Source organism: Zalophus californianus, chromosome X (genome assembly GCF_009762305.2).
Source record: "Zalophus californianus isolate mZalCal1 chromosome X, mZalCal1.pri.v2, whole genome shotgun sequence".
Classification (NCBI taxonomy): domain Eukaryota; kingdom Metazoa; phylum Chordata; class Mammalia; order Carnivora; family Otariidae; genus Zalophus; species Zalophus californianus.
In genome coordinates this window covers 42,114,562-42,136,967 of record NC_045612.1, presented here as the reverse complement: position 1 = coordinate 42,136,967, position 22,406 = coordinate 42,114,562, and the positions used below count along the sequence as shown (strand labels likewise).

The 22,406-nt window shown below is 37.6% G+C and overlaps 1 protein-coding gene across 3 annotated transcripts in view; it reads left to right on the top strand.

Moving 5' to 3' along the window:
• NRK (Nik related kinase) overlaps positions 1–22,406 on the top strand; it is a 155,240-nt gene that overhangs the window by 63,728 nt on the left and 69,106 nt on the right. For all 3 annotated transcript variants that reach the window (XM_027609680.2, XM_027609679.2, XM_027609681.2), the window contains exons 3-4: positions 15,462–15,518; positions 16,848–16,919. In XM_027609680.2, coding sequence (XP_027465481.1) covers positions 15,462–15,518; positions 16,848–16,919 — 129 coding nt within the window. The remainder of the gene's footprint in view (positions 1–15,461; positions 15,519–16,847; positions 16,920–22,406) is intronic.

The window sequence follows — 22,406 nt, the reverse complement described above, 5'->3', positions numbered from 1 at the left end:
TGTGGGTAGGTCTGTTTCCAATCTAATGTTTCTACCATTGTAGCTTACAGATCTCTTCTCCCGAGCTGCTTTCAGGATTTTCTCTTTGTCTCTGAGACTCGTAAGTTTTACTATTAGATGTCGAGTTGTTGACCTATTTTTATTGATTCCGAGAGGGGTTCTCTGTGCCTCCTGGATTTTGATGCCTGTTTCCTTCCCCATATTAGGGAAGTTCTCTGCTATAATTTGCTCCAATATACCTTCTGCCCCTCTCTCTCTTTCTTCTTCTTCTGGGATCCCAATTATTCTAAGGTTGTTTCATCTTATGGTATCGCTTATCTCTCGAATTCTGCCCTCGTCATCCAGTAGCTGTTTATCTCTCTTTTTCTCAGCTTCTTTATTTTCCATCATTTGGTCTTCTATATCACTAATTCCCTCTACTGCCTCATTTATCCTAGCAATTAGAGCCTCCATTTTTGTTTGGACCTCATTAATAGCCTTTTTGATTTCGACATGGTTAGATTTTAGTTCTTCTATTTCTCCAGAAAGGGTTTCTCTAATAACTTCCATGCTTTTTTCAAGCCCAGCTAGTATCTTTAAAATCATCATTCTGAACTCTAGTTCTGACATCGTAATAATGTCCATATTTATTAGGTCCCTGGCAGTTGGTACTGCCTCTTGTTCTTTTTGTTGAGGTGATTTTTTCCATCCTGTCATTTTGTCCAGAGGAGAATAGATGAATGAGAGAACAAAATGGTAACAGCGTAACAACATCCCCAGAAAATATAAACTAAACAAATCAGAAAAGACCTGAACTCTAGAGGAAAGAAAGGGGAAGAAACAAAAAAGAAAAAGAAAATGAAAATAAAAAGAAAAAGATAAAAATAATCAAAAACAAAACAAAACAAAAAACAGAATATGATCAAATATGATCAGGCTGGTGCATAGATTGGTGCCACACACTAGATTTTGGGTGTATTTTGGTCTGTTAGAAGAAAGTGCATCCCAAAATTTTAAAGAAAGAAAAACTTATATATGTACAAAAATAAGGGTTGATACGACAAAGAGATGGAATATGACTCTAAAGATGAAAATTTTAAAAGGTTTTATAAAAGAAATTGATAAGATAAGAAGTTGGTCGTAAAAAGAAGGAAGAGGATTTTAAGAAAAAAGGGAGAGAATGTGATCAAGCAGGAGCAGAGAACAAAGCCATACACTAGAGATTTAGGGTATATTTTGATATGTTAGAAGAAACTGTACCTCAAAATTTTAAAGAGAGAATAACTTATATATATATACCAAAATAAGGGTAACTCCTATGAAAGGACAGAAAAGACTCTAAAAATGAAAAATAAAAAAATTTTTTTATAAAAGGGATTGATAAGATGTTGGTTGAAAAATGGAAAAACAAAAATTAAAAAACAAGAAAAGACATTAAAAAAAAGCAACTTTGAAAGACTAAAGAATCATGGGGGAAAAGCCATGAATTCTCTCTGCAGTATTCCTCTAGCGCTGGAGTTCTGCCGTTCTCATCGATTGGTGAACTCGGTCTTGGCTGGCTGTTCTTGCTGATCTTCTGGGGGAGGGGCCTGTTGCCGTGGTTTCCAAATATCTTTCCCGGAGGTGGAATTGCCCTGCTCTTGCGGGGGGGTTGGTCTAAGTAATCTGCTAGGGTTTGCTCTCGGGAGCTTTTGTTCCCTGCAAGCTTTCCGTACAGCTTTGGAGGATTAGAGTGAAAATGGCAGCCTCCCAATCCCTCCCGAGAACTCAGAGCCCCACTCCTCAGAGCTCCCCCAGAGAAAAGCAGTCAATCACTCCTGTCTCGCGGGTCTCCAGCCACACTCCGTGCTCACCCGGCCTGTGACAGAACATTTCTATCTCTGGCACACAACCCCGTGTGGAGTCTCCAAACCCAGCAGATCCCTGAGGTGCGCTCCTGCACCACTCCTCCCAGGGGAGGAAGGGGAGTCTCCCTGGATCTGCTGCTTGTTGGGTCCCTGCTGGAGGAGGAGTGGCCCGACTGTGCTGTTGATCATGGTTTATGGCAACCCTGAGCTGAGAGCCCACTCCTCGGCTCCGTCTCTGCAGCCAGCTTCCCCACTCCAATACCTGGGAGCTCTGCTGCATTCAGGCACCCCCGGTCTTTCTGTGACCCCAAGGGTCCTGAGACCACACTGTCCCAGCGAGGGTTCCACCCCCACTTAGCCACTGGAGCGATGTCTCTCAGTGTAGCTGGCTTCTAAAATTTCTGGTTTTGTGATCAGCTGCTCTATCACTTGCCAGAAGTGGCCGAAGGAGGCCCCCTCTTCCACCGTCTATCCTCCCGAATATCACCTCAGGTTCACTTCTCCGCATGTCCTACCTTCCAGAAAGTGGTCGCTTTTCTGTTCAGAGAGTTGTTGCTATTCTTTTCTTCGATCTCCTGTTGAGTTCATAGGTGTTCAGAATGGTTTGATCCCTAGCCAGCTGAATTCCTTGGACCAGACAAAATCCAGGTCTCCTACACCTCCATCTTGCTCCATCCCCCCAATCACTTCTAATAAATAGAGTATGAAAGGGAAAAATTGTAACTTTACAGTGGAGAAACTTGGCAGACATCACCTTAACCAAGTACTCAAGGTTAACATCAGTGGTGATCAGTCATGGCCATACCATATACTCCTGACATGACGTGGTGAGAAGGACACTTCACCTCTGTGACGTTCTTTTCCCAAACCCCTAACCTCAGTCTAATTATAAGAAAACATCAGACAAACCCAAAGTGAGGTATACTCTACAAAATACTTGACCAGTACTTTTGAAGTGTCAAAACATGACATGAGGGCGCCTGGGTGGCTCAGTTGGTTAAGCGACTGCCTTCGGCTCAGGTCATGATCCTGGAGTCCCAGGATCGAGTCCCGCATCGGGCTCCCTGCTCAGCGGGGAGTCTGCTTCTCCCTCTGACCTTCTTCCCTCTCATGCTCTCTCTCTACCATTCTCTCTCTCTCTCAATAAATAAATAAAAATCTTTAAAAAAAAATGACATGAAAAACAAGAAAGAAGGCTGAGGAACTGTCACAGAGTGAAAAGGCCTGGGGAGATATGACAGCTAAATGGAACATGGTATCCCAGTTTGGGTCTTACAAAAAGGACATTAGTGAAAAAACCGGGGAAATCTGAATAAGGACTACAATGTAGTTAAGAGTATTGTACCAATATTAATTCTTAGTTTTGACAATTGTACCATGGTCATATAAGATGTTAACATTAAAAATAATAATAGTAATAGAAAAGATGTTAACATTAGAAGATGTTGGGTGGATGATAAACAGAAACTTTCTGTATGATCTTTGAAACTATTCTCTAAGTCTAAAATTATTTGAAGTAAAATTTTAAGTCAAGGAACTCTCAAAAATACTAGGTTAACAGACACCAGTTTTCCATTTATTTTTTATTTAAATTCAATTAGCCAACATATAGTACATCAATAGTTTCAGATGTAGTGTTCAATAATTCATCAGTTGCGTATAACACCCAGTGCTCATTACATCATGTGCCCTCCTTAATGCCCATCACCCAATTAGTTTTTATATGGATATACCAAACTTCTATAAAAGCTTGAATAATGGTTAGGTCTATTAACCCAGTATATGGTTTCAAGATCTGGAGTTTAATTCCTCTATAGACACAGTGACCATGTTTACCAAACCCCACATTAGGATACTCTGTCTGACAAAATATGTTCAGGCAACTTTCAAGTGAGAGCATAAATCACAGGTAATAAGAACCAAGTTGATTATCTCTGTTCTATGGCCTTTGGCATCTTTTAAAGACATTCAGTTATCTCACTAAATGTGTGTCATGAGTATGATAACTGTGTATTCTAATCTAGCCTTTTAAAAACTCTGTGGCTTACTAACCACTGGTCATATGAGACAACATATGGCTAATGTCTTTCCTAACATGCCACATATTTGTGTAACACAGAATAGAAGTTTGGCCTATAAGTATCCTCTTAGAGTCAAGGAATAAACATTTTTAACTCCTTTAAAGGATGTATGAGAACCAGTCTTCAATATGTTATATTTGTGCATACAGATGTGAGAAAATTTTGAATAAAATTTGAATAAAATTTTTATTCAGAATTTTCTCATCACTAGGCTAACCCATCCTCCCAACTCCCTCTCCTCTAGAACCTTCAGTTTGTTTCTCAGAGTCCATAGTCTCTCATCATTTTTTGTATGCAAACAATGAATCATGGAACACTACATCAAAAACTAATGATGTAATGTATAGTGATTAACATAATAAAAAATGCTTATATAAATTATTAGGAAAACAATAATTTATAAGTCCTGATAAGAGCAAAATAAATAAAAATATCACAGAGATGCAAATGAATGTGGGAGTCTCCAACATATTCACATATCCACATACAAAAGAATGAAATTGGACCCCTATCTCTCACCACTCACAAAAATTAACTCAAAATGTGTTAAGATTTAAGATTTAAATAACCTGAAACTGTAAAAATCCTAGAAGAAAACATAGGGGAAAAAACTTCTTGACATTAGTTTGGCAATGCCTTTTTGGATATGACACCAAAAGCAAGCAACAAAAGCAAAAATAAATAAGTGAGACTACATCAAACTAAAATTTCTGCACAGCAAAAGAAATCAACTAAATAAAATGCAGTGTACAGAATGGAAGAAAACATTTGCAAACCATCTATCTGATAAGGGGTCAATACCTAAAATATTAACTTCTTTTCTCTGACCAGTCAATAACCTACAAATTTTCCTTTCCTTTAAAAATTCTAGGTTTTGGTAGCTGTCATGCTCCACCCAAAACTGGTCACCTGATTCTAGACATTTCCTTATACATTAATTAGTAGTTTCTGAACCCTATCCCAAGTCCAGCCCATTCCCTTAGCTTGGTTGCTATCCTTCTATGTGTACCAATTTCCTAGGGCTGCTGTAACAAATTACCACAAATTGGATGGATTAAAAGAAAAACAAAAACAAAAACTGTTCCCTCACAAGTGTGGAGGCTAGAATTCTGAAGTCAAGGAGTCTGCAGGGCCATTTTTCCTCTGACAGTGCTAGGGAGAAAGTCTTCCTTGCCTGTTCTAGCTTTGGGTGATTGCCAACAATCCTAACTGTTCCTTGACTTGTATATACATCAGTCCAATTTCTATCTCTGTCCTCATATGGCATTCTCCCTGGGTATCTGTGTCCAAATTTCCCTCTTCTTAGAAGGACATTTATCATTGGTTTTAAGGCCACCCCTAATCTGGTATAACTTCATCTTAACTTGATTACATCTGCAAAGACCTTATTTCCAAAAAAGGTCACATTCACAGGTACCAGTGGTTAGAACTTCGGCATATTTTTTGGAGGACACAATTCAGCACAAAACATCTTGACTCTCAGGTATGACTCCATAAACTGAAAACAGCAACACATGCCACTTCCCATCACTGCTACAAGCGTCCAACCAGTATAATTATTTAATGCTTAATTATTTGGCAAGAACTGGAGTTAAGTCAGGGTGGCAGCATTTCTAGAGACGCTTTAGTTACTGGAAAGTCTTTTGATCCATTTCTGACACATGGACCTATTTACAAACAGTGGCCTGCTCAATAGGATTGACGTAACCTTAAATGTATGGGACTAAAACCTATCAGTTTCATTGGTGGGAAAAAAAATAGAGGTGTTGACACACTTATGTAGCATGTAATATTGGTGGTAATGGTAGAGAGTTCTTTTCCTTTTGATTTTCTTTGATGAGTTGGCTTTATTTTGATGAGAGAACTTGCAGGAATCATCTAAAAATAGCATTCATATACTTCAAAGTGGATGCTTTATAAAAAGAGATTTGACAGCAAACAAGTAATATATTTAAGGATCACATTCCTGAAATCAGTTGATCTTTTGCAATTACTCACTGACATGTCACCTAAGATATTAACACTACTATTCAGACACACTATCCCTCATTTAGTTATTCTATAAGTAAAAACGTGTTGCTGTCTTTCACATGAGAGTGTGACTAGTGACAGTCCTTTTGTTTGAATACCCTTGTATTTTCTACAGCTGTGGCAACAAATCCACAAATTAGGTGGCTTAAACAACAGAAATTTATTCTCTCACAGTTCTCAAAACTAGAAGGCTGCAGGGTCATTCTCCCTCTGAAAGCTCTAAGGAAGAAGACTTTCTTCCCTCTTCCAAGCTTCTAGCGGTTGCCAGCAATCCTTAGAATCCCGTGGCTTATAGCTGCATCACTCCAGGTTCTTCTATCCTCCCTTTGTGTGTGCATCTGTGTCTCCGTGTCCAAATCTCCCTGCCCTTTCTCTTACCAAGACCGCAATCATTGCCCCTGTAATCGAGTATGACCTCATTTAACTTGATTACATGTGCAGAGAACTTATTTTCAATTAAGGTCATATTCTGAAATTATGGGTTAATCTAAATTTTGGGGAGACACTGTCTAACTCACTACATCCCCCAAATCAAATCTTCTGTTAGATAAGGCATTTTATTTTAAGTTGAAACCTTACTCATATAAATACAAAACTGAATTTTATTCTATGGCTACAAGTTGAATTATTTTTTAAAGATTTTATTTATTTATTTATTTATTTTTTTAGAGAGAGAAAGTAGGGGGAGAGCCAGGGGAGAGGGAGAGAGAGAATCTCAAGTAGACTCTGCACTGAGCATGGAGCCTGCCCCGGGGCTCGATCTCACGACCCTATGATCATGGACCCGAGCTGAAACCAAGAGTTGGATGCCTAACCAACTGCCACCCAGGTGCCCCTGCAAGTTGAAATATTTTAAAAGGCACCAGCCACAAATTGAGAGCTCTGATTCCAAATGTATATGTCCATTTTTGAAATTATAAATCTATAACTTGTACTTGCATTTAGGATAAGACTAAATTTTTAGAATTCATAATGTTTTCAATAAGAAAGAATCTTTAAGGGGCCCTTGGGTGGCTCAGTCAGTTAAGTGTCTGGCTCTTGGTTTAGGCTTAAGTCATGATCTCAGGGTCCTGAGACAGAGCCCCATATGGGGCTCCATGCTCAGTGCCGAGTCCTTCCCCCTCTGCTCCTCCTCCTGCTCCCACTCTCTCTCTCTCTCTCTCTCCAAAATAAATAAATAAAATCTTAAAAAAAGAAAGAATCTTTCAGAACTTCCTTTCATAAATATCATTGGTTCTCATGACTGAGGGCATACTGAACAGTTTACAGGTCATTGGATTCCTTATGTATCACTCTTACCTGTGATCATTATGGAAAAATTTGTTTAGTGTATAAGAGGGGTCGATTGGAAAGATATGTCTGCATAATACCACATAATCAGTTGAAAAAAGGTTGAGTATTAACATCTCCTTTTTCGCTATCTTCAGTCTGAAATACTTTTCATATATATGCTCTGGTGCCATGAAAAATGAATAAAGATACTAAGAAAGCAGTGCCTTCAAAGGCCAATTATGTCCACTATTTCAATACAAACACAAGACAGCAAAACTACTCCATAAACTTGCTTGATTTTTCAAGTGAGCTGGTTGGAATTTCTTTAAAATATTCATAATTTAGGGGTGCCTGGGTGGCTCCATTCATTAAGCACTGGACTTGTCATTTCAGCTCAGGTCATGATCTCATGGGTCCTGGAATAAAGCCCTGCATGGGGCTCGTGCTCAGTGGGGAGTCTGCTTAAGAACCTCTCTCTCTCCCTTTACCCCTCCCCCCACTTGCACTCACTCTCCCTAAAATAAATCTTTTGAAATAAAAAAAAATATTCATAATTTAGGGGCACCTGGCTGTCATTAAAGCATCTGCCTTCGGCTCAGGTCATAATCCCAGGGTCCTGGGATGGAGCCCTGGATCGGGCTCCCTGCTCCTCGGAAAGCCTCCTTCTCCCTCTCCCACTTCCCCTGCTTGTGTTCCCTCTCTCGCTGTGTCTCTCTTTGTCAAATAAATAAATAAAATCTTTAAAAAATAATTTAAAAAATTAATAATTTAATATTTCTGTTCTCTATATAATACCTGATATTTCTTCTATATGTAATATGCTATATTCCATAATAGGCTACAATGTTTGACCTTATTAAATTTTATTATTTATTTATTTAAAAATTTTAATTCCAGGGCGCCTGGGTGGCTCAGTCATTAAGCGTCTGCCTTCGGCTCAGGTCATGATCCCAGGGTCCTGGGATCGAGCCCCGCATCGGGCTCCCTGCTCAGCGGGAAGCCTACTTCTCCCTCTCCCAATCCCCCTGCTTGTGTTCCCTCTCTCGCTGTGTCTCTCTTTGTCAAATAAATAAAATATTAAAAAAATAAAAAATAAAAAATAAATAAAAATTTTAATTCCAGTAAACATACCTTGTCATATTAGTTTCAGGTGTACAATACAGTGATTCAACAATTCTATACATTACTAAGTGCTCATCAAGATAAGTGTACTTTTAATCCCCTTTACCTATTTCACCCATCCCCCCACCTCCCCTTTAGTAACCATCAGTTTATTCTCTATAATTAAGAGTCTATTTTTTATTTTTTTGCTTAATTGTTTTGTTTCTTATGTTCCACATGAGTGAAATTATATGGTAATTGTCTTTCTCTGACTTATTTCACTTAGCATTACACTGACTAGCTCCATCTGTGTTATTGCAAATGGCAAGATTTCCTTATTTTATGGCTAAATATCATGATATATATATATATCCATCTTTTTTATGTTTTTTTAATTTTTATTATGTTAATCACCATACATTACATCATTAGTTTTTGATGTAGTGTTCCATGATTCATTGTTTGTGCATAACACCCAGTGCTCCATGCAGAACGTGCCCTCTTTAATACCCATCACCAGGCTAACCCATCCCCCACCCCCTCCCCTCTAGAACCCTCAGTTTGTTTTTCAGAGTCCATCGTCTCTCATGGTTGATCTCCCCCTCCGATTTCCCGCCCTTCATTTATCCCCTCCTGCTATCTTCTTCTGTTTTATTTTAACATATATTGTATTATTTGTTTCAGAGGCACAGATCTGTGAATCAACAGTCTTGCACAATTCACAGTGCTCACCATAGCACATACCCTCCCCAGTGTCTATCACCCAGCCACCCCATCCCACCCCCCCACCACTCCAGCAACCCTCAGTTTCTTTCCTGAGATTAAGAATTCCCCATATCAGTGAGGTCATATGGTACATGTCTTTCTCTGATTGACTTATTTCGCTCAGCATAACACACTCCAGTTCAATCCACATTGTTGCAAATGGCAAGATCTCATTCCATTTGAAGCCTGCATAATATTCCATTGTATGTATATACCACATCTTTATCCATTCGTCTGTCGATGGACATCTTGGCTCTTTCCACAGTTTGGCTATTGTGGATATTGCTGCTATAAACATCGGGGTGCACATACCCCTTCGGATCCCTACATTTATATCTTTGGGGTAAACACCAAGTAGTGCAATTCCTGGGTCATATGGTAGCTCTATTTTCAACTTCTTGAGGAACCTCCATACCGTTTTCCACAGTGGCTGCACCAGCCATTTTGAGTCTATTTTTGTGTGTGGTGTAAGGAAATGGTCCAGTTTCATTCTTCTGCATGTGGCTGTCCAATTTTCCCAAACCATTTGTTGAAGAGATGTCTTTTTGCCATTGGACATTCTTTCCTGCTTTGTCGAATATTAGTTGACCTTAGAGTTGAGGGTCCATTTCTGGGTCTCTAATCTGTTCCATTGATCTATATGTCTGTTTTTGTGCCGCTACCATACTGTCTTGATGATGACAGCTTTGTAATAGAGCTTGAAGTCCGGAAATGTGATACCACCAGCTTTGCTTTTCTTTTTCAACATTTTTCTGGCTATTTGGCGTCTTTTCTGGTTCCATAAAAATTTTAGGATTATTTGTTCCATTTCTTTGAAAAAAGTGGATGGTATTTTGATGGGGATTGCATTGAATGTGTGGATTGCTCTAGGTAGCATTGACATCTTCACAATACTTGTGCTTCCAATCCAAGAGCATGGAATGTTTTTCCATTTCTTTGTGTCTTCCTCAATTTCTTTCATGAGTATTTTATAGTTTTATGAGTACAGATCCTTTGCCTCTTTGGTTAAATTTATTCCTAGGTATCTTATGGTTTTGGGTGCAATTGTAAATGGGATCGACCCCTTAATTTCTCTTTCTTCTGTCTTGTTGGTGTATAGGAATGCCACTGATTTCTGTGCATTGATTTTATATCCTGCCACTTTACTGAATTCCTGTATGAGTTCTAGCAGTTTTGGGGTGGAGTCTTTTGGGTTTTCCACATAAAGTATCATATCATCTGCCGAGAGTGAGAGTTTGACTTCTTCCTTGCTGATTTGGATGCCTTTTATTTATTCTGGTTGTCTGACTGCTGTGAGTAGGACTTCTAATACTATGTTGAATAGCAGGGGTGATAGTGGACATCCCTGCCGTGGTCCTGACCTTAGGGGGAAAGCTCTCGGTTTTTCCCCATTGAGAATGATATTCGCTGTGGGTTTTTCATAGATGGCTTTTATGATATTGCAGTATGTACCCTCTATCCGTATACTCTGAAGAGTTTTGATCAAGAAAGGATGCTGTACTTTGTCAAATGCTTTTTCTGCATCTATTGAGAGGATCATATGATTCTTGTTCTTTCTTTTGTTAATGTATTGTATCACGTTGATTGATTTGTGGATGGTGAACCAAACTTGCAGCCCAGGGATAAATGCCAATTAGTCGTGGTGAATAATCCTTTTAATGTACTGTTGGATCCTATTGGCTAGTATTTTGGTGAGAATTTTTGTATCCATGTTCATCAAGGTTATTGGTCTATAGTTCTCCTTTTGGATGGGGTCTTTGTCTGGTTTGGGGATCAAGGTAATGGTGGCCTCATAAAATGAGTTTGGAAGTTTTCCTTCCATTTCTATTTTTTGGAACAGTTTCAGAGGGATAGGTAGTAATTCTTGTTTAAATGTCTGGTAGAATTCCCCTGGGAAGCCATCTGGCCCTGGGCTTTTGTTTGTTGGGAGATTTTTGATGACTGCTTCAATTTCCTTAGTGGTCATAGGTCTGTTCAGGATTTCTATTTCTTCCTGGTTCAGTTTTGGTAGTTGATACATCTCTAGGAATGCATCCATTTCTGTCAGATTATCTAATTTGCTGGCATAGAGTTTCTCATAATATGTTCTTATAATTGTTTGTATTTCTTTGGTGTTGGTAGTGATCTCTCCTCTTTCATTCATGATTTTGTTGATTTGGGTCATTTCTCTTTTCTTTTTGATAAGTCTGGCCAGGGGTTTATCAATCTTGTTAATTCTTTCAAAGAACCATCTCCTAGTTTCATTGATCTGTGCTACTGTTCTTTTGGTTTCTGTTTCATTGAATTCTGCTCTGATCTTTATTATTTCTCTTCTTCTGTTGGGTTTAGGCTTTATTTGCTGTTTTTTCTCCAGCTCCTTTAGGTGTAGGGTTAGGTTGTGTATTTGAGACCTTTCTTGTTTTTTGAGAAAGGCTTGTATTGCTATATACTTTCCTCTCAGGACTGCATTTGCTGTATCCTAAAGATTTTGAACAGTTGTGTTTTCATTTTCATTGGTTTCCATGAATTTTTTTAATTCTTCTTTAATTTCCTGCTTGACCCATTCATTCTTTAGTAAGATGCTCCTTAGTCTCCATGTATTTGAGTTCTTTGCAACTTTCCTCTTGTGAGTGATTTTCCAAGCATTGTGGTTTACAAATATGCAGGGAATGATCTGAATCTTTTGGTACTTTTTGAGACCTGATTTGTGACCTAGGATGTGATCAATTCTGGAGAATGTTCCATGGGCACTAGAGAAGAATGTGTATTCCATTGCTTTGGGATGGAATGTTCTGAATATATCTGTGAAGTCCATTTGGTCCAGTGTGTCATAAAGCCTTTATTTCCTTGTTGATCTTTTGCTTAGAGGATATGTCCATTTCAGTGAGGGGTGTGTTAAAGTCCCCCACTATTATTGTATTATTGTCAATGTGTTTCTTTGCTTTTGTTAATTGCCTTATATAATTGGCTGCTGCCATATTAGGGGCATAGATATTTATATTTGTTAGATCTTCTAGTTGGATAGACCCTTTAAGTAGGATATAGTGTCCTTCCTCATCTCTTATTACAGTCTTTGGTTTAAAATCTAATTTGTTATTTAAGGATTGCCACCCCAGCTTTCTTTTGGTGTCCATTAGCATGGTAAATTGTTTTCCACCCCTTCACTTTCAATCTGGAGTTGTCTTTGGGTCTAAAATAAATTTTTGCATACAACATATAATGGGTTTCATTTTTTAATCCAATCTGATAGTCTGTGTCTTTTGATTGGGGCATTGAGCCCATTTACATTCAGGGTAACTATTGAAAGATATGAATTTAGTGCCATTGTATTGCCTGCAAGGTGACTGTTACTGTATATTGTCTGTGTTCCTTTCTGGTTTATGTTGCTTTTAGGCTCTCTCTTTGCTTGGCGGACCCCTTTCAATATTTCTTGTAGGGCTGGTTTTGTGTTTGCAAATTCCTTTAGTTTTGGTTTGTCCTGGAAGCTTTTTATCTCTCCTTCTATTTTCAATGACAGCCTAGCTGGATATAGTATTCTTGGCTGCATATTTTTCTCATGTAGTGCTCTGATATATCATGCCTGTCTTTTCTGACCTTCCACGTGTCTATGGATAGGTCTGTTTCCAATCTAATGTTTCTACCATTGTAGCTTACAGATCTTTTCTCCTGAGCTGCTTTCAGGATTTTCTCTTTGTCTCTGAGACTCGTAAGTTTTACTATTAGATGTCGAGTTGTTGACCTATTTTTATTGATTCCGTGAGGGGTTCTCTGTGCCTCCTGGATTTTGATACCTGTTTCCTTCCCCACATTAGGGAAGTTCTCTGCTATAATTTTCTCCAATATACCTTCTGCCCCTCTCTCTCTTTCTTCTTCTTCTGGGGTCCGAATTATTCTAATGTTGTTTCATCTTATGGTATCACTTATCTCTCGAATTCTGCCTTCGTGATCCAGTAGTTGTTTATCTCTCTTTTTCTCAGCTTCTTTATTTTCCATCATTTGGTCTTCTATATTGCCGATTCTCTCTTCTGCCTCATTTTTTTTAAGATTTTATTTATTTATTTGACAGAGACAGATAGTGAGAGCAGGAACATATGCAGCGGGAGTGGGAGAGGGAGAAGCAGGCCTCCCCCTGAGAAGGGAGCCCGATGTGGGACTCGATCCCAGGACCCTGGGATCATGACCTGAGCCGAAGGCAGATGCTTAATGACGAGCCACCCAGGCGCCCCCTCTTTTGCCTCATTTATCCTAGCAGTTAGTGCCCCCATTTTTGATTGCACCTCATTAATAGCCCTTTTGACTTCAACTTGATTAGATTTTAGTTCTTTTATTTCTCCAAAAGGGGTTTCTCTAATAACTGCCATGCTTTATTCAAGCCCAGCTAGTATCTTTAAAATCATCATTCTGAACTCTAGGTCTGACATCATACTAATGTCTGTATTGAGTCGGTCCCTGGCATTCTGTACTGCCTCTTGTTCTTTTTGTTGAGGTGATTTTTTTCCCATCTTGTCATTTTGTCCAGAGGGGAATAGATGAATGGGAGAACATATTGCTAACAGGGTAAAACGTCCCCAGAAAATATACTGTAAAGAAATCAGAAAAGACCTTTAACTGGGGAAAAAGAAAGGGAAAGAAAGAAAAAAGAAAATGGAAAAAAAGATAAAAACAAACAAAAACAGAACAAAATAAAACACAAAAACAGAATATGATCAAATATGATCAGGCTGGTGCATAGATCAGTGCCGCACACTAGTTTTTGGTGTATTTTGGTCTGTTAGAAGAAAGTGCCTCCCAAAATTTTAAAGGAAGAAAAACTTATATATGTACAAAAATAAGGGTTGATACGATGAAGGGATGGAATATGACTGTAAAAATGAAAAGTATAAAAATTTTATAAAAGAATTGATAAGTTGTTTGAAAAAAGAAGACGATTTAAAAAAATAAAGGAAAAAAAAGGAGAGAATGTGATCAAGCAGGAGACTAGAAACAAAGCCATACACTAGAGATTTAGGGTATATTTTGATATGTTAGAAGAAACTGTATCTCAAAATTTTAAAGAGAGAACAACTTATATATATATGCCAAAAATAAGGGTAACTACTATGAAGGGATAGAATATGACTCCAAAAATGAAAAATAAAAATGTTTTTTTAAAAAAAAGGATTGATAAGTTGTTGGTTGAAAAAGGGAAAAAAAAATTCAAAAAAAAGACAGTTAAAAAAATTAACTTTGAAAGACTAAAGAATCATGGGAAAAAAAGCCATGAATTCTATCTGCAGTATTCCCCTAGCTCTGGAATTCTGCCATTCTCATTGATCGGTAAACTTGGTCTTGGCTGGCTGTTCTTGCTGATCTTCTGGGGGAGGGGCCTGTTGCCGTGGTTCCCAAATGTCTTTGCCGGAGGCAGAATTGCCCCGCCCTTGTCGGTCTGGGCTAAAGTAATCGGCTAGGTTTTGCTCTCGGGAGCTTTTGTTCCCTGCTAGCTTTCGGTACAGCTTTGGAGGACAAGAGTGAAAATGTCGGCCTCCCAATCTCCGCCCTGGAGGAGCCGAGAACTCGGGGCCCTACTCCTCAGTGCGCCCCCAGAGAAAAGCAGTCAATCACTCCCATCTTCCCGGTCTCCAGCCGCACTCCGAGCTCACCAGCCTGTGATCGTACGTTTATATCTCTGGCACCCGACTTGGTGTGGGGTCTCCAAACTCAGGAGATCCCTGCGGTGTGCTCCCGCATTGCTCCTCCCAGGGGAGGAAGGGGAGTCTCCCCGGATCTGCCGCTTGTTGGGTCCCTATTGGAGGAACAGTGGCCCGACTGTGCCCCGGATCACGGTTTATGGCAACCCGGAGCTGAGAGCCCACTCCTCAGCTCCGTCTCTGCAGCCGGCTTCCCCACTCTGATATCTGGGAGCTCTGCTGCACTCAGGCACCCCCGGTCTTTCTGTGACCCCGAGGCTCCTGAGACCACACTGTCTGGGGAGTGTTCCACCCCCCACTTAGCCAACGGACTGACGTCCCTCAGCAGAGCCGACTTCTAAAATTTCCTATTTTGTGCTCCGCGGCTCTATCACTTGCCAGAAGCCGCCAACGGAGGCCCCCTCCCCTGCCGTCTATCCTCCCGAATATCGCCTCGGATTCACTTCTCCGCACATCCTACCTTCCAGAAAGTGGTCTCTTTTCTGTTCAGAGAGTTGTTGCTATTCTTTTCTTCTATCTCCTGTTGAGTTCGTAGGTGTTCAGAATGGTTTGATCCCTATCCAGCTGAATTCCTGAGACCAGACGAAATCCGGGTCTCCTACTCCTCCGCCATCTTGCTCTGCCCCCCTACACCCATTTTCTTTATCCATTCAGCCATGAATGCTTGTTTCTTGATTATATGAATAGTATTTAATGTTTATTACTATTCTGTGTTTCAGGGACTCCATGAAAAAACTGGCGCATTTACAGCTGTTAAAGTGATGAATGCTCGTAAGGTAATATATCTTGTCCATATTCTGTTCACTTAATGGACTATGGTCTTGGGATAAACAGCTCAGAAAATATTTGTTTTTTAATAATTATTATACATAATTATGTGTTGTTAATCTGGATTTTTTATATTTATCACTTAATATTATTTCTATCCATTAGTATAGTATCTTTATTATTGATTTAGTATATTTATACATAAGAAATGTTTCACAGTGAAAGATCCACATACTTTGGCATTCTACAAGTGTGAAGAATATATCTATATTCCTGCCTATTTCTAGTTGATTATCTCTAGGGATAGTAAAGAGGAGATTTCCTCTAATACCATGTTCATCCTTCAGTGTTCCATCATATACTTTTCCCTGTCCCAACATTTCCTTTTGAGAATTGAGGCCTTTAGATTCTCAATGACAGGTAGAAGGAAAGAATTTGTCAGAGATGCACATTTTTCAGGCTTTTTCTGACAGATGAGCAAGAGAGACAGTTTAATTGGCACTGTTCCTGCTAACATTCATAAAGTTGTGTCATGGTTCATAACATATTGTCATAGAATTTGCTAAGCACTGATTTCTGTCTTCTTTCTTTGGCATGAGTGCCTCACTTTCTCAAGATAATATTAGTATGAACAAAGCAAATGTCAAAAATTTTCACTTCACTATACCCTAAAGAGAAATTCTCAAATGTTATGATTGAAAAACTATACATATTCACTGAACTGTTGTCAGTGCCATAAACTGTTCTTTTCCATTTTGTGCAATGAGTGAATTGCTGAAACTATTTAAGGAGTTTTATGTTTTTTATTTTGCCAGTAAATGTCAAATGTTGAAAAAACTGTTGTAAAACAATGTGAATTTCAAGGGATTTTGAAGTTTTGTGGATTTATTTTGCCCTACAAACCATGGCTTCCAAATAATCAGCCTAGTACTTTTTGAGTGTGACTTTCTAAAATACTTATTTCTTTGTTTTGACTTGAAAGAACTTTGACCTAACTTTAATCTACATTTTACATATTTTAACTTTTGAAACATTTAAAAAGCATGTTTAGACCATAGTTTCAATTACTTTGTTTTGTAAGGAGAAATAGCACTTTACAAACATCAAATTGTAATTTTCCCATTAATATGGCAGTTAAATCTGTTACTATGAATTTAGTGCCAAGTTTCTTTATATATACGAATCTGATTTTTTAAGTAAAATTATTAGTGAAAATTGAGAGAAAGAATATTATGTTACTCTTCCATTGAGTGCCAAAAGAACACAAAATACTTAAAAATAAATCATTTTCAGAGTGTACCAGTGGGTCTAATAACATTTTGTTCTTGGTTTTGCAGACCCCTTTACCTGAAATAGGAAGGAGAGTGAGAGTGAATAAATATCAAAAGTCTGTCGGATGGAGATACAGTGTGAGTACTGAAAGTCCCTGTTAGCTCTCAAGTTTTCTTCTTTTAATTTTCAACTTTAAACCAACCCTTTGTATCGTTATCTCTAGAAGGCCACCACTAAAATATTCTTGCCTGGAAGTGGTAACATACTATCTTTTAACACATTCACATAGATTCAATCATATTTGAACACTAACATCTGTCAGAAAGCAGGAGCTAGAAGAAATGGTTCCCTGAACAGGTAAGAGTTGACAGCAGGTGAAGGATTGATTATATCCACAGAGCATAGAGCCCTTTAGCTGAGTAGCAATAAAAGAGATAATGAAACCATGAGAAAATTTTGCCTTAAATTGGCCTTGGCAAGATCTTTTTTACACTTTTTACAGGGTATTCCAGACTGACTGGCTATTCCTCCATTATAATTCTAAGAAACATTGCTATTGTAGATGCTAAATGAGGACTACTCTTTTTTTTTTTTAAGAAAAATAGCAGACAGAAAACCACAGGCCATCCAACCTAAAAGTCTTCAGACATCTGGCACAGTACTTGAATAGATAAAGGAGTGTGAAGATGCTTTCTACTTGAAGGTTTTTAACTGTCTTACAAAACAGTCTCTATGACTCTAATAATTTTCTGGCTCTAGAATAAGATCAAAGAAAATTCTTTTTTGGTAGATGTTAGTGATCTATCAAAATATTCTGTGGGCCTAAAAGCAGAATTCCTGCTCTTATCAGTATAATTCACTGATATCTTTTTTTCTTACTTTCCTCCTTAGCTATCTGGTATTCAAATATTTTCAGCCTTTTGTGCCTTAATGAATATAATCTCAGGACTTAAAATAACTTTTTCCATTAACACAATCACATTCAGAAAAACTTTGTATTTATATTAGAAAGGTATCGATAAACAGCTTCATGATTCATCTAGTAAGCACCAGGCTCCTGTTTTGTTTACAATGTATCTCAGGAGACAAAGCATATCCAAATGAAACAGATAGTACTGATTAATAACATGCTTTGGTAGATCAAGAAGCTGCAAAGAGTAAGGCATGAAAAATATAATCGTTTGACTAATTTTGGTTTCATCAAACATTTCTGTTAATAAATCCCTTTCTTCCCCAAATGTCTTTGGTATTCTTTCCACAGGGAAAAATATTTTGGTTCTAGAATTGGGTGAAAATTATGAAGGAAGTTGTGGTATCCTTGAGCTGCCTCTTTTTGACAAAAATTAGGATATTCAGGCTACTCTGGGATCAACTGGCCCTCAGCCAGGAAATGCTATAGCATCATATTACTGGGATATGTCTGAGAGTTTTAAATTACCCACTTGGCCTGATGGATATAATGTACTTATGTGTTTCTCACAAGCTCAACTTCCTGTTAATTGAGAATGGCAAACACACTAATGCTTTCCAAACATATCTGATCTTGGTTTATTGGTTTTGGGGGAGTTTACATTTATGTGGGAAACTCACTCTTAAAAGTTTTTCTAGTTGGAAACTTTGAACTCTGATTATATATTTTAGTAAAAATAACTGCTAGCTGATCAACCAGTTAGTATCTCTAAATCATCCTGAATCCTTTGGGATAAGAAGTTTGTGACTTGCACACACATCTCTTTGAGTCAGGGGTTTATGGAAATAGCAATAATGTGAAAGTCCAGACACATGAGTTTAAATCTCAAGTCTACCACTAGTAGCTAAGAAATACTTGGAAAGCTGGTCTTACCTCTTTAGGCCTCATATTCCTCATAAGTAAAATGGCACCAGAAGATTTGGCCTACTTATAAACAGAGTTAAAAATACAGTCAAATGCAACTGCATAGCTTCCTGGAGCCCAGCCATTCTATTCTTGCTTGGGGACCTGAACTTTCTAACCCAGAAAGAAAAAAAAAAGCTCTTTGATTGTAGTGTCCCATGATTCATTGTTTGCGTATAACAATGAATCATGGAACACTACATCAAAAACTAATGATGTAATGTATGGTGATTAACATTATATAATTAAAAAAGCTTTTTGATAATCAAACTACCAAACAAATTAAAGGACTTAGTCTGGCCCCTGCTTCTTTTACATGTTCTTTGTGTTCTTACCTCCATACCATCATCTCATGCCTATTTATCACACTCTTTATGAATTCATATTCCTTTCAACACAACTATGGTGTCTTGCTAGGACCTGAAAGTGCCCATGTACATACAGAATTGCTAATTCCTGTGGTTTTTTTCTATATGATGGCAGATGATGTTACCATTTCAAAGGACAACCACATAGGAGGGAAAGCAGAAAGTTCAGTGGTCCTACATGGCAAGAATGAAAGTCACAAGGATCAACTTTTAGCTTTGTGGAAAACAGGTTAAGGGAATTCAAAGGGAGCTTATTAACTGAGCTTCCTTGGGAGGCTGGGATGAGACTGGAACTTGAACTCCTATATAATTCTCATGCAACAAGTTGATTGTTTTGTTTATTTATGCATTTATTACACAATAAATACAAAGAGAGAACCTGTCATTGGGTTTCCAGCTAGAGAAACCAGGCCCCTCACCTTCCCCCCAAAGACAAATAGGTGTCTAGATATATTTTCTAGTTGTTGAATATTTATGGGTAAATCCACTGGAAAATCCCAGGGAAATGTTAAAGAATGTTCTGCAGCTGCTAGTCATTTCTGTGCGATTTCAGGCTTTTTCCAAGATATATTATGAACACTTGGGGACATTTCAGGACCTAGTACATTGCCTTATATTTATTTCATATCTATTTTTAAAGGCCAACCACACTATAGCTAAATATAAAAAAATGTCCATTTTTTTCTACTGGGTCTCAAAGAATAAGCTAAAAAGGAAAATAATAACTGACTAGATATATTCAGCTACCTATTAATGTCAGCTAAAGGATGTATTTTCCCCTACCCCCAGGTCATCAAGTCAAGGTAATTGAAGGAGATTCTGGGGAGAACTAAAGATAGAGGTTGACCCTTTTTTTATTCATTGCCCCAGAGAAGTCAAAGGTATCCTTTTCACTGGATTTCAGAAGCCACCTATTTTTAATTAAAAGGTCTTCTTTTCTATTTTTAGTTTTTTGAGGAACCTCCATACTTTTTTCCAAAGTGGCTATACCAATTTACATTCTTGCCAACAGTGCATGAGGGTTCCTTTTTCTCCATATCTTTTCCAACACTTAATATTTCTTGTCTTTTTAATTTTAGCCATTCTACTAGGTAAAATAAGTCAGACTAAGAAAGACGAATAACATATAATTTCACTCATGTGGAATCTAAAAAAGCAAATGAATAAACAAACAGCAGAATCAGACCTATAAATACAGAGAACAAAGTGATGCTTTCCACAGGGAAGAAAGTGAGGGGATGGGTAAAATAGGTGAAAGGGAGTGGGAGATACAGGCTTTCAGTTATGGAATGAAGAAGTCACAGGAATGAAAGGTGAGGATAGGGAATACAGTCAATGGTATTATAATAGTGTTGTGTGGTGACAGATGGTACCTACACTTGCGGTGAGCATAGCATAACATATAGAGAAGTTGAATCACTATGTCATACACCTGAAACTAATGTAACATTGTATGTCAAATATACTCAAATTTTAAAAAATTAAAATTACACTTTTTGGTCAAATAATCTTTTCTTTACGTACTACTATATATTTACTTTTTGTACAATAAAGAGTACTCTTGAAAAGGTTATATAAATTGAACTTTTATAGATGAACTTTTAAATTACCCACTTGGCCTGATGGATATAATGTACTTATGTGTTTATTTATAATAAATACTATTAAAATAATATTATAATATTATTTATAATCAAATGAAATTTAGAGCTAGTAGGAATTCAAAGGACCCAGGTCGTTAATCCATTTGTAAAGTGTAATTACTTCCTGAGTCATTTCATATCACCCTCAACTTCATTATGCACTATCCTGTATTCATCAATGGTTGTAATTCATGTATGTGAATCTTATTTCCTTGTATATAAGTTCCTTTAAGTTAAGGATATGATATCTAAATGCATAAACCGATGATATGCTCATTGGAAATTCCTAACAATTTGTTACTTTTTTAAAGTTAACATTTTAAGATTTTTTTCTCCAATGCATTGCACCTGTATACACATAAAGTGTGATGATTTTTAAATTATTGAGAAGAAAAGAGCTTTTTTTAGATTGGTTAAGAATAGTTACAGATAGATTATGGAACATATGGAAACTACTATGGAACATATGGAAACAAACTACTTATACTTCATGGTATAAGGGGAATAGCTTCCCATTTCAATCCAGTGTGATAAAAGTGATGAAACAAAAGTTGCTGATGTTTGTAGATTAGGGTAAAAAGTGGAGAAAGGTGTATAGTTCTGATAACACTCTAAAGCAAATGAGAAGTTCAAGTAACAGAGATACTCTATGATAATACCTTACATTTATAACATTCTTCTTTCAAGGACTTCAAAGAACTTTAAATTAATTGTCCCATTTGGCTCCATTAATGTTCCATGGAGAGAGGTAATGGCTGCCAACTTCCATCAGATTTCTGAGGATAAATTCAACCTTGAGAAGATTAAGTGAATTTCCAACTTTTAGCTATTAGTGGTAAAACCCAGGTGTCCTACTGCCCAGTGTAGATGTTCCTTTTTTTTTTTTTTTTTTTAGAGAGAGGGAGAGAAAGAGGGAGTGGGGAGGGAAGGAAGCAGAGGGAAAGGGAGGGAAAAAATCTTAAGCAAGCTCTGCACTGGGAGCCTGAGATCATGACCTGAGCCCAAATCAAGAGTCGATGCTTAACTGACTGAGCCACCCAGGTGCCCCTAGATGTTCTTTTATGATAACATACTGTCTTCTACTAAAGATATCTCTTGAAATTATGTATTCTACCTTGGAGATCCCATATGAAAGGATAGCTTCAATTATCACTATAGATATAATCCTCAAAAACAGTACCTTTAGCCCTGATCTGTTCCCTGAGTGGTAGACCCATATCTTTAATCTGTGAAATTCTATGCATCCATAAAAAGGAAGTACATTTATGTTTATTGATGTAGAAACATGCACTTTAGGTATAGAATAAGACATGCAAGTTGCAGAGTAGTGAGATATATATATTCTGAAGGAATAAACATGACTGGAGGAATATACACTCAGCTGTTACCACTAGTAGAAGGAAATATTCAGTGAATGTATAGCATTTACATATTTTACTTCATATATATAAATACATTTTATCCATATATATCACTGTTGTGTTTAAGAAAATAAATGACTTTAAGCATATCTTTATAAAGGATTAGCACAGATAAAACCTGTACCTTAAAATGCAATGAGTCATAAACCAAGTCAGTGTGGTACAGGCATAAGGATAGACATACAGATTAGTGGAATAGGACTATTTCCATATATCTATGGTCAATGGATTTTTGACACGGGTGCAAAGATAATTCATGGAGAAAAATAGTCTTTTCAACAAATAATGCTGAGACAACTAGATATCCACATGTAAAAGA